The 25,946-nt window shown below is 35.9% G+C and overlaps 1 protein-coding gene across 4 annotated transcripts in view; it reads left to right on the top strand.

Annotated features, from left to right (window-relative positions):
* Window positions 1–850: 850 nt before the first annotated feature.
* The window catches only part of SGCZ (sarcoglycan zeta), a 1,018,982-nt gene continuing 993,886 nt past the window's right edge, over window positions 851–25,946 (top strand). For 2 of the 4 annotated variants that reach the window (XR_014831743.1, XM_085002706.1), the window contains exon 1: window positions 851–1,714. Coding sequence is in view for 2 of the 4 variants with exons in the window: in XM_085002706.1 (XP_084858832.1) it covers window positions 1,676–1,714 (39 nt within the window). In the remaining 2 variants the exon portion in view is untranslated. 4 annotated transcript variants of the gene reach the window in all.

Genomic DNA, 25,946 nt, shown 5'->3' with positions numbered 1-25,946 from the left:
AGGTGCAGCCAATAATAAACAAATAAAATGAAATAATAAAAATATAAATATAATAATAAAAATATAAATATAATAATAAAAACATAAGTCAGAGAAAGATGAATAGTGTATGATACCACTTATATGTGGAGTCTAAAAAATGCAACAAACCAGTGAATGTAACAAAAAAGAAACAGACTCACAAATATAGAGAACACATATTTATCTGTTCCAGTGTTTACCTGGCAGGGGGGCAACATGGGGAGGATTAAGAGGTACAAATTATTATGTTTTAAGTAAGCTACAAGGATATATTATACAACAGAGGGTTATAACCAATATTTTATAGTAACTATAAGTGGAATATAACCTTTAAAAATTATGAATCACTGTATTGTACCCCTGTAACATATAATACTGCACATCAACTATTTTAAAAGTCAAACTTTTACATTAAGACATTGAAATTAAGAGAACGAACCCTTTCCCCAAATCCACACCCTACAAGTATACTCACCTGTCAGAGTCTGTTTAAAGAATAATTTTTCCAATGAAAGATTGCTTTCTCCTAAGCATCAGTGCAAAAAATTTCCTTTAATATTTCTAGTTGTCACTTTTTTTAAAAGTCTTAAGCTGAAAAAAAAAAAAAAATTCCCTGACTGAAAGTGGCTGTGATGTGAAATGAGTACTTGAGTAGCACTCAGGCATGTTCCTTCCAGATCTTTTGGAACCAGATGAGGCAACACAGGAGATGAATTAAAATGCTTGTCACCTAGTGGATTCCAGGCAGAGGGCAGTCTTTAAGACCCAGCAGCTTAGTATTTGTCTGGAGAGGAAATGTTGCTTTTTGATAGATGAGAGAAATCCCCTCAGTGCTGGCTGTGGAAAGAGAAGTGAAGTCAGTCACCTGGTGGTGAAGGCCAGTAAAACAGCAAAGCAGGAGGAAAATTTTTCTCTTCCTCTCTGGCTTTTTTTTTTTTTTTTTTTTTTTTTTCCTCTCTCTCTCCCTCTTTTCTCTCCTCTGTAGGAGCCACCACCTAGTCTCTCAACTCTTTTAGCATAACCTTCAAAGGAGAACGTTCCCTTCTGACTTTATTATCTTTTTTTCCCCATTGAGAGAATACCTTCGTAGCTGCAAGAAATTTTTTAAGTCTATGCAGGACTTCGGGGATTTGGTTATCTTGCTAAGGAAATTGATCATTGCTGAAGCTTGGGACTCGCAGTGTGCTAAATTAGCTACCAGAGTAAGCCTGACGGAGGAAGGCTTTTATCATAGACTCTTCTCTTCAGTTTGAACACATTTGCTTGAAATTTGCCGCATGATGCTGTCCAGGGAAGCAGCTTTTTTTCTTGGGATGCAGCAATTCGCTGGTTTCTAAGCTTATTGCAGAAGAAGAAATAATCTTAGAGTGGAATTCCCCCCCTCTGCTTTATTCGACCGAGCTGTGTGGCACCGCGGTGAAGATCACCTGTCACTAAATCTTTGAGGAAGTAAAACAAAGTGAATTATAATTATTATTTATTTATTTTTATTATTTTTAACCGGTGGAGGCGGCGTGATCACGGAGAATGAGACTGAGAGATGCTTCCAGGGCTTGGAGGAGGATAAAGCTGAGTTTAGGCTGGAAACTAAAAGACTAGATTGTTTTTTGATACTCCTTGTCCGGTTCCTCTTCACTTCCTTTAGTTTCGCTCCATGGACAGATCAACAAACCTGGACATTGAGGAGCTCAAGGTACGTGATTCTCCGGGGCCGGCGTCTTTCCTTTCTTTCCTGCTCTCGTCTGCTCTTTTGCTTTCCTGTCTCTCTTTTTCGCTGCCTCTTCCTTGCGCTGCTAGGACAGTTGGTGGTCCTGTGGGACGGTGTGTGGGCATTTGGGGTGAAGTGTCCCCGGGCACGGGCGCCCCTCCTAGGGCTGAGGACGAGGATGGAGGGCGGCTTTCTGGAGCTCGGCGTGCACTCTTTGGCCGGGTTCCATCCCTGCCTGCTCCCCTGGGCAACAGCCATCCTGTCCTCCCCCTCGTCAGTTACAGCTGCACTTCGGGTACCAGATCCGGCGCTGGGTGCCCGTCAACCTCACCGGGGAAGTGGAGGCGGCGGCACCATCTCTGCCCACTGTCGCTGGGTTGCCCAGCAAAGTTGCCCGAGCTGCGCGGCCACTTTGCCTCTTCTTTCCGCTCCGAGCCCGCTAGTGCCCCCGCCCGACCTAGGGACATCCTATTTCCGCTCAGACATTTACGGTATAGAGGCGACATCTCGTTTTCATTCCAGCTCTTCAGAAGACCCTTTTCCTCCACGACCGCTGACACGATCTCACCCACAGTTACACTGCCTTAGGCGCAAACTCGTGTGCGTGGGGGGACCCGCTGCAAGTGAAGGGCCTGGAGGGGTTTTCCCTCTGGCCCGGTGACACGAGCACAGCGAACGTGCCTGTCCGCAGCACCCTGTACAGGAGCGGGTCTGGGGAAGTGGGGAGGGGGCGGGGAGGCTGGAGCGGGTCTGAGCTGCAAGGGGTGGGGGCCGGAATCCGTACGTACGTAGGGAAGTTCTGTGCATCCTTCCTGCTGTCAGTGCAGGAGCTGTCCTGACCTGCCCGGAATCCCCTCTGCCCCCGAAACCCCGCTGGGTCCCCTTTCAGTGCCCTCTCCCTCCCGGGTCCCCAGCTCTACTAAGAGGGGTTGGCGGCCAGGAGTATCCAGGCTGATAACTTGTCCCTCTGTCTCTGGACGCAGCCTTTTTAAAAAAAGCTATGAACTCTGCTGCAGTGCCCATTAAAAAAAAAAAAAAAAAAGAAAAAGAAAAAAAAAAAAAGACAACCAAAACAACTTAAAACTATCAACAATCCACAAAATAATTTAAATGTCCCGCTCACTGTAAATGAAAAAATAGGAAAGGGGGCGATGCTTGAGAGCATCCTTTTCTTTTTATTCTTCACTCTTCTTTACCCCCAGGCATTTTCTACACTCTATTCCGTTGCTTCAGAGGGTTATTTTATACTAGAGATTCAATTCAGATGGACTCTGTTCAGGTGAAGACTTTTACATGCACCCCCACCAACTGGGGAAACTTCACTAGTAGAGGTTTCCCCAGAAATGTCAGGGAAATGGATTTGCCCAGTAAGAGAAAAGCCTGGAGAAATCCCCTGTAGAGGGTAAACGCCTCCTTCTGCAGCCTGCTCTGTGTCCTGGCCACAGAGCCTGAGCATACCCACCCAGGAGCCCAGTTCCCCTGGAATGTGCACCTGGAATGTCCTGGTACTCTAGACTAAACTGCATAGGAGAGGAAGGAGGGGCAGAGAGAGAATTGACCCTGCCACACACTGTAGATGAAGGTGGGGCTGAAGAAGATGGTCAGAAGAGCTTAGACACCATTTCATTTAAGACTTGGGGTTTGCTGAAAAAAGTTGTCAGGAGGAGACACATTTTCTGCTCTAGTCAAAGTTGGGGAACAATGAGTTTCTGTGTTATGGCCAAGGTCACCATCAGTAGACCTTGACCTGGAAAATAGGTCTCCATTTATCTCTATGCTATACTAAGGTAGGATGTGATACCTTTGTATTTGAAAGGATCTCTTGCTGCCTTTTCCCAAGCATCCCAGTCTCTTGGGAGAGGGGTAGGTTTTGTTTGAGATGCAAAGGGGAGCACAGGAACCACATTTGTGATGTATATTTCATACAGAAGCAGAGTACCCCAATTAGCTTTTTGTTAGATATAAGGTACAAAGGCGAGCTTTTTCTCCTGAGAAAAGAAAGGAAAAGATGATTTTCCTGATATTCAGAGGCGGGGATTAGCTTAACCCCTTCTAAACCTGGGCATCAGTAAATTGTTGTTTAAATCAGCAAAAGAGCAAACCCATGGTGGAAACTTCTGTCTGGTTTAGTAGAAGATCCCACCTTAATCTCATCACTGCCTGGTATTCACTCAGGGATTCTCACAGCCAGAATGTGCTAGACTTGGTGGACAAACAACAAAAGATAGAAGTGAAGCACTTGAGTGTGAGGGAGAGTTTTGGCAGTGTCCCACAGGGGAAAAAATGAAGGAATGACAGAGACAAGGATCTAAAGAAAAGTGATGTGCGGGCCCCGCTGCTGTGGAAAGGCACAAGCAGCAAGAGATAAAAGGTAGATAAACCTAATAGAAATTTCTAATAGAAAATTTCTAATTTATAATTTTCTAATAGAAAATGTTGAGATCCTCCAGTCTGGGAAATAAAATTTATGTTGTCATGTTTGACTACACTTCTGGAAGAGGAGGCTTTAAAACCCTGGAATATGTACACTTTAGAGAGATGAGTGTACTACACATGGAAAAATTTGTCTGGCTTTCCTCTTAACAGCACAATTCATTGGCTTAGGTTTTCTAGACAATTCCAGTTGAAGTTATTTTCTTGTGGCTTCTTTCTGAAAAGACCATCACATAGTCCATGGAGAGAGCGGAGGGAAAAAAAAAAAAAAAAACTGGGGATACTTATTTTTGACATTATTTGCTTTTTGACTTTTCTTTCTATACTCCAAAGATGCTTAAATTAAGGCACATCCACATAAGAACTTTATTTTCTCTGATGCTTTAAACATGTGAGAAGAAAAACAGTGTTCACCGGGATTTGAAGGATAAATAAATGTGCATAATATTACATGAATTGCTTTAACTTAGTTTTAGATCATTAGGGTCATTATTAGGTGAACCTGCTTACCTCAGTTTTTAGGAAAGGAAATCTGTTAATTCTTCGTCTTTGTGCCAAACTATTTTCTCTTCGTGAGATTTTAAGATTTTTTTTTTTTTTTTTTTTGCTATGCTGGATGTGTGGATGTTAGTTTTTAATATGCTGTTTAATAAGTATATTTGTTGTTTGCAAGTTTATAAACTACAGGTAGGTTTCAATAATTAAGTTGTAAGCAATTGCTGTCATTATTGTAAAACTGGATATAATATGCATATTGAAAGATTTGCTGGTGGGAAAACTAAAATATAGTGATGTGTACAGAACTGGCTAATGAAGACAAGCATGTTTAATCTTCTATTTTCCCCTTAAGTGCCTGATGGAAGAGATCAGTGCTGAAGGGAGAGAGTTCTCATTCAAAGAATTTTAGTCTTTCTTCTCCCTTTGATCTCTACCTGCTTCTTTCTCCAATAAATGTATAACTTTACTCTGGATTTTGCCCTGATGTTTGTTTTCAAGAAGAAGCAAGATCAAACAACCTAGCGTATGGGTTACTGCCTTGAAAATGTGGGTGTTAATGGATATTGATATTAGAGAATGTATCCTCTATCCTGTAATATCTCTGAGCTACACAGTTACTTTTAGTAGCTGATATTGAACAGAATAACTTTAGCATTTATTTTAGCTCTGGGGGTGCCTTCTTTTAAACACTATTATCTTATTCACTGGGACAGAGAATACTACTAATTTTTAGAGCTAACACTTAAACATTTGTTTTTTGTAGTGTTTGTAATAGATTAACCTGAATAAATTGTATGTTTAAGTAACACATATGACTTTGATGATTCTTTTATCAAGCTTTTAAAATATGAGTTTTAATTCATTTGTATTAATTTGGCAATCAAGAAATTATGCTTTCAGATGGTAAGCATACTTTTGTGAGATCAAAAATAAAATGCATCAAGAGCATAGTACAATTTTTGCAGTATTATTTGATTCTAGCTTTATTTATTTGTCAGGATTGTTCCTTTAATGGAATGATTGACTAGGAGTTAAAATGGAATTTTTCCATTACTTGCAGCACATAAACATTATGCTTCTCAAAATTTTTCTAATTATCATTTAAGGTACAAAAATTATTAACTACTTAGTTAATCTTGGGAGCATATGACAACCTTTCAATAAATATAATTGTACTTGGTTGAATTATTTAAACATAGTCTGGTCACTCTTGCTTAATTTTATCTCTTTAATTTAAATAAAATTTCATCTACCAAGAGCTTCAAACTTGCCCTAGATAGGTGAGGTAAAACTTCCTTGAATAATACAATTAGGTCATTAAGAAAGTATTGCATGGGTGAGAAATGAAAATCTAATAAAAAGAATGCATATTTAAACAAGTGGTTGTCTGAAAAATGCTGAGATCAAAAACCAAGTCTCATAGTATATTCTACTACAATCTCAATCAAATGGGAGAGTTGGCACTTAGAAGAATTCTAAAAATGTTTTTTTTTTTTTTTTTTTTTGTTTCGTCAATAAGAAAAAGCCCAGGAAAGTCAGCTTGCTGCAGTGTAGGAGGCTTTGTGATGAGTGTAAGTAGGTGGCATTTTTTTTTTTCGTTAGTCATTCCATAGTAAAAAATAGTACTCTCTAACAAATGTCATATTTTTAGCAACCTGCCTTATATATTCATTTTTTGGCTTAGAATAAGGAAACATACTTGTGAGTACTGAGTTATTTGACCTCTTTCACATCTAAAGGAATTATAATTCTTGTCCATCCTGGTCAAGTTCCAATTTTCTTTAGATAACTGGAACCAGTCACAAAGATTGAGAAACAGTTAACATTGATTTCTTTGCATTGAGAGTATACACTTGTTTCATTGAAGTCAAAATAAATTTCAAGTAGCAGTAGAGAAACTTTTTTTATGCAGTTAGGAGGGATAAGGGAACATTTTTGATATGAATGGAAAGAAAATTTAGAAAAATACATTTGAGGGAAGTTGTGCAAATGACAATTTTAGAAATTTTCAGTGGGCTGCTGTCATCACTAAGTGTATATTCCAATCTCTGTGCTGGCTATTATAGCTTTGCTGATCTCCAGACTTTACCATTTGAAAATACATCAAATTTTGAAGGTCCAGTAAGAAAGAATACTTTAAGATTTATGGACTCAAAATCAGAGCTACACAAGATGGCTTAATGCTGTAAGACAATAAATCAGCTTGTGTCTTTGGGGCTTTCCTTTTATATAACATTTAGTGAGGTGTTTCTTATACTGTATTGGAATTTCAGCTAAAATGCTATTTGGCAGAGCTTACAACTATAAGTTCCTAAGGAAAATGACCATGTACTTCTGTTCAGAGCTCTGTGAAGTTATTGAGCATGTGCCTTTAAATAGGTAACTGTATAAATGTATAAATGTTTATGTGTCAAATACATTTGATTCTTTAGAATTGTGCTTGAATTGTGATAAATTTCTTAATTTCTAAACCTCTATGTAACTAAAAGTAAGTTACCTTGTTTTATGCAAACATAGATTTTTAATATGCTAACATCTAAGTTTTATCTTACTCTGTCTCTTCTTGGCACAAGGTAATTTTATATCCTCAATGAAACTTACTAGAGACTTCTAGACCAACCACAGAATGAACAAAGTAAAGGATTACCATCCTTCCAAGAGAATTATAGAAACTTCTACCCTAAAAATTAAAAATTGCACCATGTGACTTGAGAGTTTTCTTGATACTCCTAAACAATATTTTTGTAGATTGACTCTGAAAAATATTGTAAGCCCTAATCCAATTTTAGAACATTTATACTGCTTTGTTGGAATTAAATAGGTTATCTAGAGTGTTCTATGCCAAGTTGACATCAGAAACCCTTAAAAAAAAGATTTCATTATCCAGCCAGAAAAGCTTTAATTGCCATGGCAATGCCCATCAGTGAAACAGGAGCTGAAGCTTCAGCCTTAGATATTAATTGAAACAATCACCGCACACGGAAATGGAGTTCAGTGGCATTTGGAAGTCAGAGGCACCCTGACGTACTCAGTCTGTCACTCCAAATCTGATAGCTTATAATTTTCAAGAGGATAGGCTTGTGTGGTAGGAAGAGCACAGATTTGGTTGCAGTAGTACTTAGAAGACCTTGCTTAAACCTTGGCTTTGCCATCAACCTAAGGGTGGGTGTCTTCTTTGCCTCAGCTTTCTCAGGAGGTGGTGCTAATGCAATGTGGGAATTGGATTTGATTCCTGGATTTTGTTGTAATCATTTTTGGCCATAGCTAAAAAATTTAGTTGGACAATATGTTCTAAACAACTGTAATATCTAACACCAATAAAAGGGGCTGGTTCTGATTGGGGGCTTTATCTGGTCTGCTTCCCCTCTGTCCCTGCTATTGACACCAGGACATTGCCTGTATCGGCAAGACTGAAGAACACAGAGTGAAAACATTAGAACCAGGTGATCTCTGTCTTCCAAGTCTGAGAGTCTAGGGCTCTGAGTACTTTTTTGAGAATGACGGTTTTTGTGCCACCCCTGGAAGAAACCCATTTTCAAATTGATGAAGTTAATATGGCTCTTTTTATTCCCCCAATATAGCCTTGTTTGACCATCATAATAGGTTTATCTGCTGCATAGTATATTCTCATTTAAGGGTCCCAGAATGAAGACTCAGAAAAATTGGGTAAAATGTCTATGATCACAGGGTGAATAAATAATGGAATAAGAACTCAAATGTATGCTCTCTATATCCAAATACTATTCTGGTTATATATAGACCAGAATTCCAGGATGTTTGTAAAACTTCTGATGGTAGATGTTTCTCTCTGAATTTCTCTAAGATTCTTTTTTTCAAAGCAAACTGACTGTATTTGAGCTACAGTATTTACACTTATTACAGAATAATTGTTCACACTTCATTTTTTAAAATAATATACTAATTCCCAATCAGTTACTTTGGGCCGAATTACTATTGGTTGATGTTTGTGAATATAATCTAAGAGAAAGCAATAGGTAAATCATGAATGTAGACCACTGAATAAACTTGCTTCATAACCTTGTACCAATCTTTTAAAATAAACCCTATATATTTTGTCCAGCTCCTATAGCCCTCCTCATTATTTTGCCTCTTGAATCACTGCAAATAATTTTGATTTTGTTAGGATCATAGATTAGACTCAACCTCCAACATGATTTTGGCATTCCAGCTGTTGGATGTTTACTGTCAGTATTGACATTGAAAAAAAAAATAGATCTATGTGATTATCCTTACACTAAAATTATTATGTGCTTAGCTTTTAGAGATATCCCATAAATCTGGAAAGAAGTACTAGATGATTTAATTTATAATGAAAGTAAAGTTTTCAATGGCAATCATTGAGACTTGACATACCAGGAATAACAAAGGAATATATATTGATAACAACAGTATTTTGGAGGGACATTTCTTTTAGGTTCATAAGGGGTTAGTAGTTGAATAACACCTTTTTTGAGGAATGTCTTTCAAAGCCTCTGCAAGTCTCAACATTTAAGTGTCTAACTAGGTGGTAAGATTTATCTGGTAAAACATATTTTCTACCTAAAGAACCATCATTTTCTTAGATCTCTTCCCTTTCATCGTCAGAACTAGATTTTGGCATTCTTCTGGAGAACATAATTTCTGTCATTTGCCAGAGTGACTGCTTAAGTGACATGTGGAAGAGGACACAATCAAGTTGATTTGAGCTTTGGCTTCTGGGTGGTGGGTCAGATTGATTTAAACTCTTAGTGCCTTACACAAGCATATCTGCTTTGTCAGTGTCTCAGTTGAATTACTACTGGCTCGAAGCCACAAATATTCTGGGTTACTCCTAAATAATTAAAATGCAACCTTAAATCTATGAGAGGCAAGAGCCTACCATACTCATCTTTGCTGGAGGCATGTAATGCTTCAATTCCTAACCCACGCATTGTCATTATCCAACTCCTTTTCATATTGGTTCTTAAACTCCCATCTTTGTTTAGACTGACTGAAAAAATGCATGTTATATCTACCTGAGATAAAAGAGCCTTTGATTCTATCTTGGATAGAAACAGCCAATTCAGTTTCCATAAGCAAGAGCATTTTGGTGAAACATGATATAATAAATCAATGTCATGAATAGTAAAACACTGTTATCATTGCAATTCCACAAGTTTATATCTACTTAGAGTATTTGAGGGTTTTAAAAATCAAAATCAGAAGGAGAAGCTCACTCGAGGTAAGAAATTGCTAACCCAAGACTTGCTGAATTATACTCTCATGAGACTTATGAGAGAGAAACACTATTTAGTCCGAGTGCCAGAATTAGTTATGCTTCTAAGCAACCAGTTAGTCTTCAGTTTTACAAATCTTTTCATCATAAAACTGACTGTATTTTCTACTTTGCCTTAGTTACTAAAAAGCTCACTGGTAAATGTTTGGCCCATCCCTAACAAGCATACATGTGTCTTTACCTAATTCCTAGCTTCATAATATATATTTTCCACTATTCTCAAATACTTTCATAAAGAATTAGTGGCTATAAATTCATATGTACCTAGAGATTAATAAGACCTTTTGCAGAGACTCAATTATTTTTATAATGCTTCAGAGGACATGCCTCAGTATTTCTCATCCCTTCTGAACAGCTTATACCTCTGTAGGCATCTACTTTTGTTTGTCAGGGGCTGCAAAGTTTTAAAAGTTTGAAATATCCAGTTACACTGTGTGCATGATTTCCATTGCATATAATAACAGCATCACTTGTGAACCTGCTTTCTACCAAATGAAACCCACTAGGCATCCAGAGTCAAAGGCGGCTATTTAGCACTTATGTTATCAGAACCTCTGCGTTCTGTTGTAAATCATTATTATTATTTCTTATTATTCTCTTTGTGGGGAATGATCACTGCATTTCTGAATCTCTGCATTTCTAGTGCTTATTACTTTTGTCTGGTGTGGAGACATTATTTTAAGAAAAGTTAAAATAAATGAGCTCATCTGAATCAGCATTTTGTTTAGATTTTTTTTAGAATTGTTTTGTAAAAATCAATGTTTTCATCAGTTGAATTGCTCTAGGCAGCAGAGGCAGTTAGACTTTCAGATATTTTATCTCAAGTTTCCTAAAGTTCATGCTTGAGTCGTGGTTCAAAGAGTAAGCTGTTGCATACATAGTGTGTCTTAATGATAAAGTCCTCATTATTAAAGCATTCCTGGAAGAAAATTTAAGTAGTAATCATGGACGTAAAATATACAGCTGGATGAGTTAAACATGTTTTTGGCACATGGTAAGTACAAATGAGAACCTTTCATTTGCTTCTGAATCCAATTACTATACCAACCTTCTTTCAATTTAGATAGACCAATATGTTGTTACACATATATTTATTGCTCTTATTTCCTAAAGCAATACCACTTCTTAGCACATAATAAAAATACATATGACTTTAAAGTGTTTGACAACTGGTAGCTTTTTTATCAATATGTGTTTCATATATATATATATATATATATATATATATATATATATACACACTTGAGGTGAACTTCAGAAATTTTTGGAAAGATATGATTCAATCATGCCAAAAATTTAACATTATATGTGATAGTCATTTAATACCTCAAATGATTAATAGTTAATGCTAGATTTTAATTTGATTCCATAGACTTAAATAATTGTAAAAATTATCTGCCAATATGCTTGGAGTATGTTTTGTCTTCTTTGCCTCATTTTCTGATGTTTAGTAAGATGCCCTCCCTATTTTATCTAAACTCTGTGCTCATTGAAAGTTGTATGTTAAGTGTTTTCCAGCGTGTGCAGTGCAATCAAAATCTCAAAGATTGACATTTTGAAACTTTGAGATTCAAAATCTTTTTTGAGATTGAAAATCTTTTTGTTTTGCCCAGTTCTTATTTTACATTGAATAGTCTTGGAGTACAAATGAATAAAGATAAGAAGAAATGTCAGCTAAAATTTGAGAATGTTAACAGCAGTTTAAAGGTTAATTGAAAAAGACTGATTCCAAGTAAACATGAAAATAAACAGAATAAACATCACACTCCTGCTCCAAACAAACATTGGCTTACCTTATAATTCTGTCTTTCTCTTTGATTTAAATAATCCGGTGTCTAAAATATCACATTACAAAGCCTGTGATACTACGGCGTTAGTAGATATAAGCCTTATAGCTCTTTGATGTATGTATTATTGAATTCTTAGTGAGAATTCAACTTTTTTTTTCTTTTTCTTTTCTTTATATTCTTTTTAGGGCCATACCCACTGCATATGGAAGTTCCCAGGCTAGGGTTTGAATCAGAGCTACAGCTGACAGCCCACACCACAGCCACAGTAGCCCAGGGTCTGAGTCAAGTCTGTGACCTACATCACAGCTCACAGCAGTGCTGGATCCCCAACCCACTGAGCAAGGTCAGGGACTGAACCTGCATCCTCATGGATACTAGTTAGATTCATTTCTGCTGAACCACAATGGGAACTCCAGAATTTGACTTTTTATTTTTATTAAATTTTTTTTTTTTTTTTTTGGTATTTTTAGGGCTGCACCTGTGGCATATGGATGTTCCCAGGCTAGGAGTCAAATTGGATGTGTAGCTGCCAGCATATACCACAGCCACAGCAATGCTGGATCCTTAACCCACTAAGCGAGGCCAGGAATCAAACCTGCATCCTCATGGATACTAGTTGGGTTCGCTAACCACTGAGACAAAACAGGAACTCTGACTTTTTTATATTTTTAGTGGAAATAAAATGTATAAATTCTTACCAATTTGATCTTTCACTCTCAGAATCTTTATTTTCACCCTCAGCTCCAAAGTTCCTATCGCCTGGGATTTTGTCTATAGTACTTTTTGATTCCCTCTTTATTACATACTTCCTAGGTGTATCTTCTTAGTCTTGTCTTCTCTTAGCTTCTATTTTGCTTACAAAGAGATGATACATAATAATGCACATTCACCATGCACCTCTCACTTGAGCTACATTTCCTCCTCCCCAGTTTTCAGCAATCTACTACAAATCTTTATCTGGAAATTTTATACTCGCCTCAATGTAATGAAACTTCTCTGTTTAGTGTGTCCCCATTCACTTAGGTACCCTCATTGGTGATCTTGAGATGCTTTTTTTCTGATCCCATTGACTCATACCACTCATCTAACTGGTCAGCAAATCCATCATACCATGTGGTCAGAGTTTTCCCCTTCTAAGCCTTTTATTAAAACCCCAGATCAAATTCTCATCTTTTCTATTCTGAATTTTTGTTGAACATTCTTTCTCATATTCTTGCAGTGATGCTGGTCATTTTACAGTGAATTCTGCTGTGAGGTTGCTCTTGTGACCCTAGGGTTAGGGGTATAGTTGGAATCACTGTTAAGGGATTTATACATTCTCTTTCTTAACTTTAGGAAGTCATCTTAGAGTAAAGTGGGGAAGAACGGAAACTGGGATGCTAAGGCTGGACCTGATGCTGAATGGGGAGGGATATAGAGGTTTCTAGAAATGCCTAAAGATGCCCTTAAAAATGAAAAAAGATGGCTTCTGGAAACTAGTCCCGGTAGTGGCCGCTGATATATTATGACTAACATGTTCAAACTGGGGGAAAGAGAGCTATAGATTATTTGTAGATAATAACAATATGTTTTATGTGGGTTTTTTTTTTTTTGTCTTAATGAAATCTTTGCCTCCCATTGTCCCAGAACCATGAATTAAGTTTGATAACTTCCTTTGCTGATTTTCTGTATTTGTGACATTTGATTGGATTTCTTTCTTTCTTTTTTTGGTCTTTTGTCTTTTTTAGGGGCCACACCCATGGCATATGGAGGTTCCCAGGCAAGGGGGCTAATTGGAACTGTAGCTGCTGGCCTACGCCACAGCCATAGCAATGTCAGATCCAAGCTGCAGCTTTGACCTACACCAGAGCTCATGGCAACACCGGATCTTTAACCCCCTGAGGGAGGCCAGGGATCAAACCTGAAACCTCATGGTTCCTAGTCGGATTTGTTTCTGCTGAGTCACAATGGGAACTCGTGAGCGGATTTCTTATAGTCAGAAATTTTTATCTGCCTCTCAGATTTGACAGCTCTGTCTCTGAGAGGTGGCCCCAAGTCCATATGCTAACAAAGTAAACCACCTAACTAGGCAGAGGGGCATAGAAAACTATGAAGAAATCTCAATAAATATAGGCCAAGGTGTTTGTGTTCTGAATGCACCTCATAGCTAATGAACTTAGTTTGTTTTTGACCTGTAACTTTCAATTGTTGATTAGATGGCTTTGCAGTTATTTTGATCTTTACTTCCTTTGTCCTTCAGTAAGAGTTACTTAATCATCATAGCTGTGTTTTAACTTTTTGATGGGACTTGTAATATGAGCTATAAGAATAAGTTAAAGCAAATATGCATATTTCAAACTAGGAATTGGGAACCAAGATCTGAATAAAGATGGCTGGTGATAACAATGGCTGGTGAGGAGTCTCCCAAGAAAATATGATTTGTCAGAGTGGAGGAGCCCAGGAAGCAAGATCTGCTCATGGTTCTATAAAAGGAGATTCTTCCTTATTAGGGAACCAGCAAGATTCTTGATACTGATCTGCCTCTGTCTAGCCTATTCAACAAGGAGTCCTCATTCCACAATTCTAGGTTTCCCTTTTAGAATAAGATAATATTTGGTTCTTCACTGCTTAAAAGTCTTTGTCAATCCCCTGTTGCTTATTTTATAATGCATACTCCTCCACATGATGCAACACGGTGTAAAGCTTCCTTTAATGCCCCCCTCTTACCTTCTATCCAATGCCTTCATGTGTGTGTGTGCATGTGTATGTGCACACACACACACACACACACACACGTTTTACTATAACTTTACCGCATAACTCACTTCTTGATCATGCCATTTCCATTTCTTCTTTTGTAAAATGTTATGTGCACTTGCCTAGACTACATCTCTACTTCTTTGCTGAGAAAACTTTGGCTTATGGACAAGTACCTAAACCCAGGAGGAGATGGTGGTTTCTTTCTTTGTGTTTCTATTCGCTTTGTATATTCAATTCCAGTATGCATTCTTAAGTAAATTGTGTGTGGTAGAAAAAAAATGGTTGGTATGATACCAGTCTTTTGAGCCTTGGTGAAATTGTTTAACTGCCAGAATAAATTCAATATTCATAAATATTGTGAGTTTCCTTGAAAAGAATGCATATGTTCTCACTTGTTAGAGAACAAGTCCTATTAGATCATTATTTCCATAGGTTTCAACTTTCATAATCTTTCTATTTTGTTTAAGCTATAAATTATGAAAGAGACATGTTAAAATTTCCTCTTATGATGGTGTTCTTGCAGATCTCTCAGCATTTGCCTTATATGTTTGAGACTGTGTTATCAGATACATATAAGTTTAAATTGTGATATTTTTCTGGTATATTGAGACGATTATTATCATGCAGTGACCTCTTTATTTCTGGTAATTTATTTTTTTCCTGATTTTAATATAGCTGTATCTGTTTTTACTAATATTACTGTACTATCACCCATATTTATTTTGATTAATATTTCTGGTACGTATTTCTTCATCTTTTTTTCAATCTCTTTGTATACATACATTTTATATTTATATTTTGCAATCAGTACCTATTTAAATTCTAATACTATATTTGGATAATATTTTGTCTTTTATTTACTGCATTTAGCTTAGTTATATTTACTGATTTGTAATTTATAGATTAAATGTAATTCCTAATACATTTGGATTTATTTCTGCCATTTCATTTCATGATTTCTATTCATCCCAGCAATCCCTCTCTATTGTCTGAAGTTCACCTGGTGGTGGCAAACTCAGTTTTCTTGTTAGCCTGAAAATGTCTTTAATTCAACCTCATATTTGAAATATTTTTTCTGTATTACAACTCCTGAAAAATTGGGTAGTTATTGTACAAATTTAGATAAGTAGGTATTATCTCACTATTTTCTTGCTCTCAGTGTTGTTAATGATAAATCAAATCTTAGTTTAAATATTGTTTTATATAGATAGTATTTCTTCTCTCTAGCTATTTTGGTGATTTTTTGGTCAATAGTGTTCTTCAGTTTTACTATATGTATTTTTGTGATTTTCTTTTTATTTATCTAGCTTGGTATTTTATACATTTCCTGAATCTTTGTGAAAGAAGAACATGGACACTTATTAATAGAGTTTATTTAAGAAGAGCTATATTATCTCTTAAGAGTCATTTTCCTGGCAAATGATTACTATACTATACCTTTTTAGAACTTATTTTTATTTAGGTTTATACCCTGCACAGACTCTATACACTCTGAACTGTATAAAATATAAAGATATAAGCATAAGCACTGAGAAATGTAGATTGTGTTTTATTTATTTATTATTTTTATTATTTATTTATTTATTTTTTGCTTTTTTTAAAATTATACAAATGAATTTATCACATCTGTAGTTGTATACTGATCATAACAATCTGATTTCACAGGATTTCCATCCCACAGCCTAAACACATCCCCCCACTCCCCAAACTGTCTCCTCTGGAGACCATAAGTTTTTCAATGTCTGTGAGTCAGCATCTGTTCTGCAAGGAAGTTCAGTCTGTGCTTTCTTCAGATTCCGCATGTCAGTGAAAGCATTGGATGTTGGTGTCTCATTGTATGGCTGACTTCACTTAGCATGATAATTTCTAGGTCCATCCATGTTGCTAAAAATGCTGGTATTTCCTTCATTTTAATGGCTGAGTAATATTCCATTGTGTATATGTACAACATCTTCTGGATCCACTCCTCTGTCGATGGACATTTAGGTTGTTTCCATGTCTTGGCTATTGTAGATAGTGCTGCAATGAACATTGGAGTACATGTATCTTTGCGAGTCGTAGTTTTCTCTGGATAGATGGCCCAGGAGTGGGATTGCTGGATCAAAGGGTAGATTGTGTTTTATATTTTACACACTTGATCTTACCTACCACACCTCTGACACCTTACATCCTTGTAGATATATATTCAGCAATGTTTGGTGGTAGACCATAATTTTATATTGAGGGAATTAGTGTTGTCTTGTTCAGTCTGCCTTTTTTGTTCTTGTTACTTGGATCAATACTGAATAAAAAAACATGAATTAAGTGAAGAAGCAGGTGGTATTCAGTTGCTGTGACTAATTATTAACTACATACTTCTAGGGTTTAAAAAATTGAGGTATAATTGATATACCACATTGTATTAGTTTCAAGTATACAACATAATGATTTCACCTTTGCAAAAATTGCAAAGTGATCACTACAATAAATATTAATATTTATCATCTATCACCATACATAGTTAAAGGATTTTTTTTCTTTTTTCTTTTTTCTTTTTGTCATTTTAGGGCCTTACCCACGGCATATGGAAGTTACTAGGCCAGGGGCTGAATTGGGGCTGCAGCTGCTGGCCTACTACCACAGTCAGAGGAACTTGGGATCTGAGCCATATCTGTGATATACACCACAGCTCACAGCAACACTGGATCCTTAACCCACTGAGTGAGGCCAGGGATTGAATCCATGTCCTCATTTGTTCGTTAATACTGAGCCATGAGGGGAACGCCAAATTTTTTCTTGTGAGAAGAACTTTTAAGATTTTCTCTCTTAGAGACTTTCAAATATGCAGTACAGAATTATTAACTATATATATAGTCTCCATGCTGTCTGCATTACATCCCCATAACTTATTTATCTTATAACTAGAAATTTGTATCTTTTTGATTCCATTTACTCATTTCTTCTATCCCTGCCTCCTATCTCTGGCAACAATCAATTTCTTCTCTGTATCTATGAGCTATTTATTTTTAATTTTTATTAAAGGTTTTTATAGTTTTATCACTACCTTGCTGTGATGGCACAAGAAGTCATCTTTGGGTCAGGTGGGGAAATTTTCTCTTCGGATTTTTGGGGCCAACTTTTAACATGATACACATCAAAACATTGTAGAAACTTTAATGGTGTAGCTGAGATCTTCCTCCTGAAAACTTCCCATCATGCAGTTGGTGTTGAGTTTTCTATTCTCTGTAATTCTCAGCCTAGGGAGAAATTTCTGTCCAGTTTTCATAACTTTGCTGTCTGGTTCCAGGGACTAGTGGTAGTAATCCTAGTTCAGCTTAATATCAGATGAGCCACAAAGTAGGAGAGTCTTAGGCATCAAAATGTATTCTCTAAGTGTTGGTGAGGTAGAAAACAACCTGTGTGGTATAATTTATGATTCTCTTCTCTACTTCCTAGAAAAATGTTTCCCAAATTGTCCTAACTGCCCATCATTTAGATCATTCCTTTGAATTAAGAGCCTGGCTCTCAAACTATACCCTCATGAAATCCTAGTTATCTGCAACTAAAATTGAATGTTGGCATTTATCAATTTACATTTTCTTTCCTTTTCTTTTCTTTTGGACACACCCACAGCATGTGGAAGTTCCCAGGCCAGGGATTGATCCCACACTATAGCAGTGACCTGAGCTGCTACCATGATAACACAGGATCCTTAACCCCCTGCACCATAAGATAACGCCGACATTTTCTTTTCTTAATTGTTCTTAATTATTATTGAATACCACTTCTCTGTACCAGAATTTAATCAAAGTTTCCGTTATCTAGTTTAGTAATAAATATACACACAGAATTTTTGTTTAATCTTGATAAATCACAGTTTTAGAAACCATAAAGAACATTGCGAATTCTAGGACCTTGACTAGATAAGCAAATATATATAAATAAAAACAACCAAATAAAAAAATGCTTTGAAAAATATTTATCTACCTCAAATGTAAAATGAAAGTGCTAAAATAAACAATTGCAAAGAAACCCTTCTAGTTCTATAATAGATACCTGCTGGTGAAATCTAATGTATTAAATCATTTATGAGCATCAATATCTTAGGGCAAACTTACTTATCAGATTTGGTAGCTGAGCATAACTCTGGGGTCATTTTTAATAGAACAGGATATTTTCCTTGACAGAAAAGGGAGAAATTCCTCCCAAATATTCCTTATCCTCTTTCACTTTCTCATAGTAACAGTTTCACATTCCAAAATAAAGTTTAAAAATATTTTTTAATTTTTTTTTCTCCCTATAAAGTATAAGCTCCATGAAGGCAGTGGTCTTGTTTGATCATTCTATTCCCCGTATCTAGGTGCATGCCTGGCATATGGTAAATGCTTAGAAGTTTTATTGCATGAATGAAGGAGTGAGTAATTGAATTAATGAGGAGGCCTGTGTAAGGCAATCTAGTGCAAGGTCTACACAATCAGAAAACAGAAAAGGACCACATAACTGGACTGTAGAGGAAGGGATGAAGAAGGAAATGTGGAATGCTGGAGGGGGATAGATGCTAGTTGGGGAAAGTGACCAAATTTTGATATTCTTTAATGGTTATTTCTTAATGCCAGCTCTATAATGTTATAGGAAAAATCAATAATAGCCTGTCTGTCCTGCATCTCTGGGATGGCCTGAACTGCTATTAAGGATGAAGGTACTAGCAACCTTCTTTTAATTTCTTAAGTCTAGCTACCTTATCATAACTAATTGAGGCATGTTGAGACATCTGATCCAAGCAGAGCCAATTAAATTCTTTATTCCTGGTATAAGGATAAAATAACTGGGTTTCAATACTTTTGGATTCAATATTCACCTTTAATGTCAAATAATTTTTATAAAGCCTCCTTTAAAATTATCTCATAAAATGCTTTGATAACATAACTTACTTGCAAATTATTTTTACAAAACTCCCTTTAGGATGCTCTTTATAAGAGAATGTATAATCTTTTGATAATATAACCTACTTGTACATACTTTTGAAAGTACCATGACCTAATTTCTACATAAAGGAGAAATAAAAGGAAACAAGAGGAAAGCATTATAGGATGAGATTCTATGTATTTAAAAATGTAAATGCTAGGACACAATGAATGCAAAAGCTACAATTAAAGATTGGCAGAGGTCTGTTGTATATGCCACTCAAATTCCATGAATAGTTCTTCCTGGTGGTAACATGATATTTTTTTGAAGTAATGAGCATCTCTTAGTAAATTCTGAACAAAATGAAATGTAGCAGTTCTTTCCATTTACATGAATGTTATGTTCCTGGACAATTCATTAATTGTTTAAAGAACTATTAACTTTTATTTAAAAATGTGTAAAACGGACCTGGCTCAGTGGTGCATAACTGTTCCACACATTGCTGGGATTTTTGGCACTCCCAACCCCATAACAGTGACATCCAAAAATGTCTTCATAAATATCAAATAGTTATTCTAGAGGGCAGTATTGCCACTGCCGGAATTTATTTGATTAGCTAATGATAAATTAAACCTTGTTTTTTAGCATTGCTAGAATTTTAAACGGCTGGAGAGTAAGCTTTTAGTCTACTAAGAACAGTGCAACGCTGTGGACACTGCTCCTTAAAAAGGATGAGGCCCAGTGGAAAGGAGAGAGAGTTCCATTCTTTCTAGAGTACTATGATATTCCCCTGAAAATAAATTTGCTCTCTATACCTCTTCCATCTCCCTTTTCTCATACCACACATTAGCTTATTTTGATTTCTCTCATTTGTGATTAAAATATTCCCTTTTAATACTATCCCTCTCTTTTCAAATCCCGAGGAATTTTGGCATTTTTGAATTGATTTCTACTTTGTGGAGCAAATAAAATTTATGCAGTTTTCTAAAGGCTTATACCCTAGTTGAGTCTAAATAGTCCACAAACTGGGTGCTTAGGACATGACTTATCTCTGATTGGAAGCACAATTACCCAGACTGTTAGAGGTGGAGGTGAGACAGAACCCTTTTACTAAAGCCCTGTGGCTTTGATGTCTCCACATCCTCTCTTTTTAGTCCCAGTTTGCCCACAGCTGTAGCTGAGATTCAACCCATGGCCTGGAAACTTCCATATACCACAGGTGCAGCTATACAAAGAAAACATGCCTGGTAATATATCTACAATTCTCACACTTCATGAAATAAGACCAGATAACAAGAAGTTTGGAATAGGACTTTATTTTTATAAACATTGATTTATTTAAAGAGAGCTACAAAAAATGACTTTTGAAATCCCAATTCCGCATATATTAACTCAAAAACTTCTGGTTTTAGTATATAGTTAAGGCTGTATTGAAGAAAGTAATTTTCTCCTATTATTTCAGTTGCTAAGTATGTTGTATGTATTTACTTGTTCTTGAAATTATTTTAAGATTTATATTTGTCAGTTATAAGTTTATATTATAGATATATGCATCTCAAAGATGCCCTTAAAACCATATGTATAGTACTCCTAAGAGTTATGTTGAATGAAATGAGTATCTTTTGTTTCTATATCTCTTTTTACAACCATCATCAAATTATTTTTACATTTAAATTTTTGTCATTTTATCACCAACATTTAGAAAAGTGCCTTCCATATAGTATTTGCTTAATAAATATTTGTTGAATATTTATTAGCAAAATATTTAAATGAAAGTTGTTTTCTAATACTAATCTTACTGCTCTTCCTCCTCCAAATCTATTATGAGACACAAGTTTGAGTATGTGGTTAGAAATGATCTCTGTGTTCAAGACATATTTCTCTTTGGTTATAGCACCTGTTTCATTCAGTATTCATCTGCATGAGGTGGATGATAGTCAGCATTCAGGTAAATATGTCATCCATTCAAGCTCCCGAGACACCTTCCCTGCTGTGTAATAAAAATGTTGGGATAAAAGTGCCACACTTCATCCTAAGGTAAAATTCCCATCACCATCTGACAGTCATAAAAAGAAAACATACCTTTCCCAAATGACCATTCCGCTGAATTTGGTATTCAATCTTGACCCAAGGAATAGGAAATAAATGATAGTGTATGAAAGTAGAACCTGCAGTTAAAGCTTTGCATCAGATGCATCAGAGTGTATAGATTATCCTGACTCTGCAACGTATTTTAACTCAACACAGACAAATAAAGTTTGTTAGTTTGTATTTTGCCCAGATCATACTTAAATGTTTATGTAAAATATATTAAAAAAAAAAAAAAGCTGGTTTGGAGAAATGCAAGAGAAATTTAAGGAGAATAGTACCATGACAGTCACCCACACATACAATCTCTGAGAGAGTTAAAACCAGAGCATGTTAAACTCTGCAGAGAAATGAATTTAAATAGTGACTAATAAATAAATATATTATGAAGACACCACCCACTTAGCCAAGTTTCTTGTACAAAAAGTACTCGATGCATAGTTACTGAACAGAGCTTAATTTGAGTATAAAACATCATTACTTTCCGAACCATGGAAATTTCCTAATCATGGAGTAAAATTAGTTGCAGGTTTCTCATTGAAGGGGAAAACTAATGCAGTCTAACAGCCTCTGAGAAGCCAGGTATAGCACCCATTCTCTCTTTGATCAACTTTGTATCCCGAAGACATGGACTCAGTTCCAGCTCTACCTGTGAGCTGTGTGAACTTGGCCAAGTTATTTAACTTTACTAATGTCAATTACCTCAAATAGCAAAATTGGATTAATAATGGTACCTACTCCATATAGTTGTGAGACTGTAATGAGATAGTGATGTGGATATAGTCACAGTGCTTGACACTGAGCTATCCATCTGCGTCTCAATTATTATTTCATTATTATCATTAATATGATAATCATGAAAGCAGGTAAGCTTGGGTGAAACATGATTGAGATATAAATAAAAATGAGTGTATTCACCTGTGTAGGGTGGCAGGTTCACCCTGGGAAGAAAAACTGATGAGCAGCCTTCTTGAAACAGCGTTGACAGCTGGCCACATAAAAATCCATCCTAGGAAGAGACTTAAGTGTTGGTCTTTGAAAGAATCCCTGGTAGAACTAAATGTAAGTGCTTGAGTTTAATAATATCAAAAGCTCTCCAAAGGTTCTTAACTGCCTAAAGGCAGCTTTTAATTTTAAACGCTGAGAAAAGTCAATCAGCCTACACCTAAAAATATGCATTGGAATGTGTTTTGCATGCATTAAAACCTAATTTCACATCTCACCAAGTTTAACTACTTTTTTGCTCAACTAGTCTCAGATTCCAGGTATTTTATTTATTTATAATAGAGCACATATGTTGTTTAAAGTTACACAGGCCCGCATTAAATAGCTGTTCTACCTATTTGTATGCACCCTTTCAGCAATGTTGTTTCCTTGAGATATTTTAAAATCTAAAGACTTTCATCAAAAACTTAAGAAAAAATATATACTATGAATAAGTTCTCTCTCAACCCATTGAAGAAAGCAAAATTTAATAGAATGGAAAAACAAAATTTTATTGAAATGTATTCCTATTACATATTCAATGGTCTATATTTTACATGGAATTAATTGCATGTATGTTTACCAAAGTAAAATTAAAATGATGATTTTATTTGTTCTGGTATGCAGAGCACTTCAGTATGCAGAGCCTTATATTAAGCCTTACTGTAAGCCTTATTGCTATTGCTTTGCTTTGCTAGAAGACTTTATACAGTAGAATTTTATCTTCTAATTTGTACAAGTAGCCAAGCTGGTTTATTTGTGGTGTGCTGATATTTCACAAACACCAAGGGGGAACATGGATGCCCGCAAATCAGGGAAAAAAGAGAAGGCATTGCTTGTGATACTTTCTCCACATTTTTCAGTGTGGGCTTCAAGGCAATGGGGAACAAGGAACCCCGCCTGGGCTGGTATAATTTGTCATGGCTGAGAGCCCAGGCTTCTGGTTATGGGACTCAAACAGAAACTAGGACTGACATTTCCAAGAAGTTAGTTCAATGAGTTCAATTCTTATCCTACCTTGTAGGGTTAACCTGAGCTGTCACGATAGTCACTTTTTGATCCTATCAATTTTGTAAAATAATATAAGTACATAAGCAAGATATGATGGTTGAACGATAAAAAGAGATTCTATCAGTCCTCCTAAAGGATTGTCCTCAATATAATGGCAGAATTCTTTACCCTTTGATCTTCGCTTCTGCCCAGATACCTTTCTGCAACTTTCTTATAGCATCAGATAAAAGGGAAAGTTCAAGAAATGATGAATTCTATTCTCTCCCAATTCTAGGATTCCATCTGTTGGTAACTCTATTTCTCCTACAGCTGCAACTGGTATAACCATAATTTATGGTTTTTCTTCTTTAAAAAACCTGACATTTAGAAGATACAATTCCAGAATCTAAAGTCACAAGCTATTTTCTATATTTTATTTAATAGTGATTTGATAACAATAGTGTTATCCATGCAGTCCTTTTCACAGTTTTCTGGGAATTCTGTGTAGTTATACAGAACTTGTACAAGGGCTTTGATATATCCAGCTTCCCTTAGAAAAATTCTAGAAAAAAATAGTACATAAAAACTTGCTTTTCTTGAAACTGGAGAAATGCCTTTGCTTTCAACTTTGTCCCCAGGGAATGAAATTTCTGGTTCTGGGCAGATGTTACTAGTAATGGATATCAGAGTAGATGTGGCCATACAGGAGATATTCTAGAGCCTGCTGGGCTGCATTAGCTCTCAAAATTCCCCTAAACTATAAAAGGACATTAAGAATGCACTGTTAATGAGACAAGGCTCAGGCCAGGGGCAAGCATGCACTTTTAATATTCAAACGTAATGAAGGAAAAAATGGAATTCTTGAGAACACAAATGGATTAAAGCTTTACCGCCTTATCACTATCTTAGTCTCCACATAGATCCTCAACATATTTATTTATTTTTGGAAAAATGTGAAAGTGTATATATAGTCCTTTTAAATGGGTGACTGTTAATGGTTTATTATTACTCCAGAGCCCACCAGAACTCATCAGTTTGCAATGAGTGGTTTGGTTCATCTTGTCTAGGTGATGAAGCCATTGTAATTTGGATCAAGAAAATTTACACTTACTTCTCCTCTTGTGCTGAAAGAGACCCATGGCAGCCTTCATTGACGGTCTCTCCTCCATTTGGCTCTAAACATCCTGAGTAACCATTAAGTGGCTAAGTGCAGCCATAAACACCTATAGGCATTGCTGGATGGATGGATGTGTGTATACATGTGCTCTGAACAGAAATCTAGACTTTCCCCTGAAGCAAGGAAAACAGTGCCTGTAAAAATAATGAGTTCAGCAAGATTTTGATTGTTCATGCTGTATTCAGATAATGGTACTTTCCTGAAACTTGAAGTAAGTTTCTTCCTGTGGATACCAAATATAGTGAATTTCAGGAAAAAGTATTTTATGGACAGTCTACCTTTACCTAGAACTACTTTTCTAGAGTAGGAAGCTTTATACAAATGCAGAGTATTCCATATTAATCTCTTGAAGAGCAAGGATTATCTTAATTGTAATTCTGATGTGTCCAGTTTAATGCCACAAGATGCTCCAATCTACTTCAATTAACTAAGAGACTTACAAACTAATTTCTTACAGTGTTTTACATATTCAGCAATCTACATTGTCATTATTTAAAGATGAAAAGAGGGAGTTGTTTCAAGATTAAATGTTAAAAGATGCAAACTAACATGCTTATTTAATTAAGGAAGCACACAGATGAGTGTGTGGGAAGAATATCAACCTGAATATTGTGTGTTATAGATTGAATCCACTGCTAGTTTTCATCATAGTCTTGTTATCTGAAACTTCTCATCTCTTTCTAATTGAAAGAACACCTGCTCTTTATTTCTTATTGAGTTTGCTGTTTTCTGTTTTCATTTGCTCTTAGGAACATCTCTAAAGACCAATTGCCAGATTATATCCTTAAACTTGCTTCTTCAGCATCTGGATAGGCAATTACCTTGGAAAGGAGAAGTTAAGTCAAAGTTTTCAAAATTTGTGTCTGAGGTTTCTTATATATGACCCCTATGAGGAATATGCCTCTTTTAGAAAGATAAATTATAATGTGAGCTCCCCACTATTCAGAAAACTGGCTTGCTATTGCACAGGAAGATGCATGTGTCTACTCTGACAAAATATTGTGACAAAATCCCAGAAGCAATTAGAAACTGTATAGAAGTTTTAGGTTTCAAACCTAATTTTGGTTAGCTCATATACTGGATATTATATAAATGATTAGACTTTGATGTCTGTATCAAAGTCAGAAGAGTCAAATTACAATAATCAAATCTCAATGAGTGTAAATTTTAAAACATTAAATAAAAAAAGCAATATTGAGATTTTTAGATTTTCCAATGAAGTAAGGTAAATGTTTTAAATAATAAATATCTTAGGTAAGATGTGTGGTTTATTTATTTATTTATTTATTTATTTTTGTCTTTTTAGGGCTGCATCCAGGACATATGGAAGTTCCCAGGCTAGGGGTCAAATTGGAGCTG

The sequence above is a fragment of the Sus scrofa genome, chromosome 17, assembly GCF_054392235.1.
Source record: "Sus scrofa isolate SSC_HxYL_T2T_F1_AM1 chromosome 17, Sscrofa_HxYL_maternal_Yorkshire_Landrace_v2.0, whole genome shotgun sequence".
Classification (NCBI taxonomy): domain Eukaryota; kingdom Metazoa; phylum Chordata; class Mammalia; order Artiodactyla; family Suidae; genus Sus; species Sus scrofa.
The sequence above is the reverse complement of the archived record's forward strand: the minus strand, read 5'-3'. Positions and strand labels throughout refer to the sequence as shown.